At 48.8% G+C, this 5,050-nt stretch overlaps 1 protein-coding gene across 1 annotated transcript in view; it reads right to left on the reverse strand.

Annotated features, from left to right (window-relative positions):
• LOC122561464 (kielin cysteine rich BMP regulator) overlaps positions 1-5,050 on the reverse strand; it is a 124,968-nt gene that overhangs the window by 85,574 nt on the left and 34,344 nt on the right. Inside the window, exons 10-11 of the mRNA XM_043713207.1 lie at positions 3,156-3,249; positions 673-755 (exon numbers count right to left, since the gene is read on the reverse strand). Of these exons, the coding sequence (XP_043569142.1) occupies positions 673-755; positions 3,156-3,249 (177 nt within the window). The remainder of the gene's footprint in view (positions 1-672; positions 756-3,155; positions 3,250-5,050) is intronic.

The following is a 5,050-nucleotide window of genomic DNA, read 5'->3' on the forward strand; positions in this document are numbered from 1 at the left end:
CCCCACCCACACAGCCTCACACCCTCCCTTCCCCACCCACACAGCCTCACACCCTCCCTTCCCCACCCACACAGCCTCACACCCTCCCTTCCCCACCCACACAGCCTCACACCCTCCCTTCCCCACCCACACAGCCTCACACCCTCCCTTCCCCACCCACACAGCCTCACACCCTCCCTTCCCCACCCACACAGCCTCACACCCTCCCTTCCCCACCCACACAGCCTCACACCCTCCCTTCCCCACCCACACAGCCTCACACCCTCCCTTCCCCACCCACACAGCCTCACACCCTCCCTTCCCCACCCACACAGCCTCACACCCTCCCTCCCCCACCCACACAGCCTCACACCCTCCCTTCCCCACCCACACAGCCTCACACCCTCCCTTCCCCAGTACTCATTCTGTCTCAGTCTCACTGCCTGACATTACTGTGACATTGCACGGAGTGGACAGAAGTCTGAATTACTCTCTATGCTGTACAGTACCCAGTCTGGGAGTGTGTGATGGGAGAGTGCAGTGGGAGCTTTGCTCTATGTCTAATCCATGCTGAACCTGCATTGGATTCCCTAAAGCTAGGGTTCGACATTGTGACAGTATCAGACCAGCCAGTAACAGGGACAACAGCAACATGTCAATGTCTTGGGCTAGTTTAATAAGGAAATTACTCACCAGGCAGCTACAATCTACACATGGATCTCCAGTGGACACCCTCTGCCCATTCAGATATTCCTGTCCATCGAGAGAACAGTGTGCTTGGAGTAAAAGGCAAAGATAGAGAATTATTCATGGCAGCCCCAGCATTTCAGAGTTCACATGGAACTGAGTCCAAATCTGGGTGAGCAGGAGTGATGGGGTGAGGGTGGGAGTGACAGGGAAAGTGACTGCATCTACTCAGATTGTTAAAATGTCACGAAAATTACAGAACAGACTCTAAAAGGTGAGCAGACCGTCAGGCCTAATATCAAAATAATTAGAATACAAGGCTTCAGTCACACAAAGCTGTCAGCAACTCTGGGCTATACGGGAATATCTTCTTGGCTTTGGAGGGAGAGTGGTGTCGATTGACCGGACTGACATCCGGACCCAGAGGGTTAGCTCAGACAATTAACTACAAATTGATTTTCCCAGAATTTAGACATGTGAGGGGTATTTGGGTCAAAACTTTTAAAACCTTAAGGTTAGGAAGGCCAGGCAGAGAGAAGCACTCTTAGCTGGTGAGGGAGTCGAGGACGAGGGGGCAGGCTTAGAAATACAAGCTAGGCCTTTAGAGAGAAATGAAGAAATACGCTGATGTAGAAGTTTGGAACTCTCTACCACAAACACGCTGACGTCGGAGTGCTTGATCGTTGGAAAACTGAAATGAAAACATTTTTATGAGCCAAACACAATGGGCTGAAGGTCCTGAAGGTCAGAGAGTTGCTGACACAGTGTACGTTAGAGCTGTCTGCTGGGACAAGCAGAATCCCTGAATGGATTTTTCTGATGGGCTTTTCCCTGTTACTGAAACTCTCCAAAACAAAAACGTCCATTAGAGTTGGAGAATTCGAAGTGTACCCATCCATTTCAGCTAATTAGTAACCCATTAACTGTTCGAGCATTAAAAACTGACTGAATCACTGCACATACACAACACAGGCAATGTGGGGGGAAAACAGCATGATTCCTGTACAATGGTAGTGTGGGGTTTACTAAAGAAAAAAAAAATAAAAACTGACTCTGACTCCTGGATAACTATTAAACTGAGCATCCAAACCTCCACTGACACCACCTAGCCCCTAACATACTCCTGGCCAGACATCATTCCCTTTACTTCTGACCCAATTCCACTGCCCCACTCCCTGACTTGACCCTGTCGTACTGACACTGCCCATGAGAGCCCAGCTGGTAATCTGAATCTGATGAAGAGTCATCTAGGCTCGAAACGTGAGCTTGTTCTCTCTGCAGGGAAGCTGTGATCTCCAGCACTTTTCCAGTACAGTAATCTAACTCCCCTGTAACTCAGAACCTTACCCACATGTTAGACCGGACTGGACCAGAACCCAATTCATTCCCCTGAAATCCCATTGCTCCAACAACTGGCTTGGATATTGCTCACTAGTCTGTCTACTCCTGACCAAACACAACACCCCTCTGCGTGTTAGATCCCAAACCCTCTCCAGCCTACTTTAAGCATTCATTTGGTTACCTGGCACCTTACCCACCTGATACTGGACCCACTTGGCAATCTACTGACTTCAGTCAAAATGTATGGTGCTGGAAAAGCACAGCTGGTCAGGCAGCATCTGAGGAGCAGGAGAGTCGTTGTTTTGAGCATAAGCTCTTCATCAGGAATGTGGGGGTCAAGGGGGCTGAGAGATAAATGGAAGGGTGGTGGGGCTGGGGGAAGGTAAGTGAGAGAGCATTTGGTAGATGATGGTGGAGGTAATGGTGATAGGTTGGAAAGGAGGGTGGAGCAGGCAGTTGGGAAGGAAGCTGGACAGGTAGGACAGGTCCTGGGGGCAGTGCTGAGTTGGAGGGTTGGATCTGGGATAAGGTGTAGGGAGGGGAGATGAGGAAACTGGTGAAATGCACATTGATCCCATGTGGTTGGAGGATCCCAAGGTTAGGTGGCTAGGATTTGGTGGTGGAGGAGGCCCAGGACTTGCTCGTCCTTGCCAGAGTGGGAGGTGGAGGTGAAGTGTTCGGCCACAGAGCAGTGGCAGCACCACACGTTTTGACTCTGATCTCCAGCATTTGCCGTCCTCATTTTCTCCTAATCTACTGACCTCATTCAGCTAGCACACTACCTTCCGGGCACCCTAACCCCTGTCTTATATTCTTTTCCTTTCGAGGAGCTATCAAAGTGTCTGGCCATGCTGTTGCCTAAATAAATCACAGAACACGACAAAATTGGCTGCTGCAATTTGTGGAGGGCCCTGTCCAGGAATCTCCAGTACAGAAGTCATTCTGAAGGGAAGTTGGCAATTCTTAATCCAATTAGGTTCAGACATAGGGTTTCTGACTGTGCTTGGAATATCTGAATCGTGATGGAATAACTTGGGTTGCAGTTCCATCCATGATCTCATTAACCAGTGCAACCTAGGCCTGAGAATGCAGTCTGAATTAACGCTGGCTTCTCACTCCTCAAGGGTCTAAGTGAACAGGGGTCTCACCAACACACAGGGGACAGCAGCTGCCATCTGCCGGGGCCACAGGATTCCTGCAGTTCGTCTGACACACTTTCTCTTCACACACAACTCGTCCTTCCTGGAAAACAAACATGGGAATATTGAGTTTGGGTTTGGTAGTTTTCTCTGCATTTCTCCTGATTCCTCACTAAAGGAGAGATTCCAGGGAATCTCTCTGGAATCCAGCTCACCCACAGTGTGCAGTGGGTATAATGCGCTGCACTCAGCTGTGCATAAAGGAGAAGACACACTCAAACATACGCCTCACACACATTTATAAAATCCACTGAGCTTTTCGTAAATGATGGTTAAATATTTCTCCTCCAATGACCCAAACTCCCAGCTGAGATTAGTGAATTAGGCTCACATGGGGAATTACTATTGATTCACAGTCCTCTGTGAGCCTCAGTGTAACCCCAAGGGGTGCAACTGCTCTCTCATATTTGCTGTGAACATACCGATTTATTTAACATTTGCCACCCAAATCAAAGCTAAAACTACACAACTGGGCATTAGGATTTACAGACAATGAACAATCCAACACACCACTGTTGCTCTGAAATAAGGCAAGTCACAACAACTAATGACATCTCAGTAAATAATATCCAGAATCTTCCTTTAGCAAAAGTGCAATTTTGTCAAGGTGGTGCTGCTGTGCTCAATGTTGCTTTTAATAAAGTCAGAAGTCGCACGACACCAGGCTATAGTCCACCAGGATTATTTGAAGTGACAAGCTTTTGCAGCACTACTCCTTTGTCAGGTGGACTTCGCTTCACAAAGCAGCAGCGCTCTGAAAGCTTGAGATTTCAAATAAACCTGTTGGACTATAGTTTGGTGTCATGTGACTTCTGACCTTGTCCACACCGGTCCAACACCAACACCTCCTTTAATAAACTCAGCTGAAACACTAGAGTGAGAAATTGCTTGATCAGAAAACCTCACTTTTATACGGAAACATGCTCGATCTCAGTGCTTTTGTCAATGAAACATGCCGAACAGCACAGATAGTTACAGAGGCAGTGTACAGGGAGCTTTACTCTGTATCTAACCTTGTATTGTACCTGTCCTGGGAGGGATTGATGGGGACAGTACAGAGGTAGCTTTACCCTCTACTGTACCTGTCTGCAGGAATGTTTGATTTAGGGTGGGGGGTGGGGTCAGGGCAGTTAGAAATAGCCTTACTCTGTATCTGACCCCAAGCTGTCCCTGTCCTGCACATGTTGGATGGGGAACAATGTAGTGGCAGCCTTACTCTGTACCTGACCCTGTGCTGTCCCCACTCTGGGAGTGTTTGATGGGGACAGTGTAGAGAGAGTTTTACTATGTACCTGACCCTGTGCTGTCCCTGCTCTGGGAGTGTTTGATGGGGACAGTGTAGAGAGAGTTTTACTCTGTATCCGACCCTGGGCTGTCCCTGCTCTGGGAGTGTTTGATGGGGACAGTGTAGAGAAAGTTTTACTCTGTACCTGACCCTGTGCTGTCCCTGCTCTGGGAGTGTTTGATGGGGGCAGTGTAGAGAGAGTTTTACTCTGTATCTGACCCTGGGCTGTCCCTGCTCTGGGAGTGTTTGATGGGGGGCAGTGTAGAGAGAGTTTTACTCTGTATCTGACCCTGGGCTGTCGCTGCTAAAAAGGTAAAAACAAGGACTGCAGATGCTGGAAACCAGATTCTGGATTAAAGTGGTGCTGGAAAAACACAGGAGTTCAGGCAGCATCCAAGGAGCAGGAAAATCGACATTTCGGGCAAAAGCCCTTCATCAGGAATACAGGCAGAGTGCCTGAAGGGTGGAGAGATAAATGAGAGGAGGTTGGGGTGGGGAGAAAGTCGCATAGAGTACAATAGGTGAGTGGGGGAGGGGATGAAGGTGATAGGTCAGGGAG

The sequence above is a fragment of the Chiloscyllium plagiosum genome, chromosome 23 (assembly GCF_004010195.1).
Source record: "Chiloscyllium plagiosum isolate BGI_BamShark_2017 chromosome 23, ASM401019v2, whole genome shotgun sequence".
Classification (NCBI taxonomy): domain Eukaryota; kingdom Metazoa; phylum Chordata; class Chondrichthyes; order Orectolobiformes; family Hemiscylliidae; genus Chiloscyllium; species Chiloscyllium plagiosum.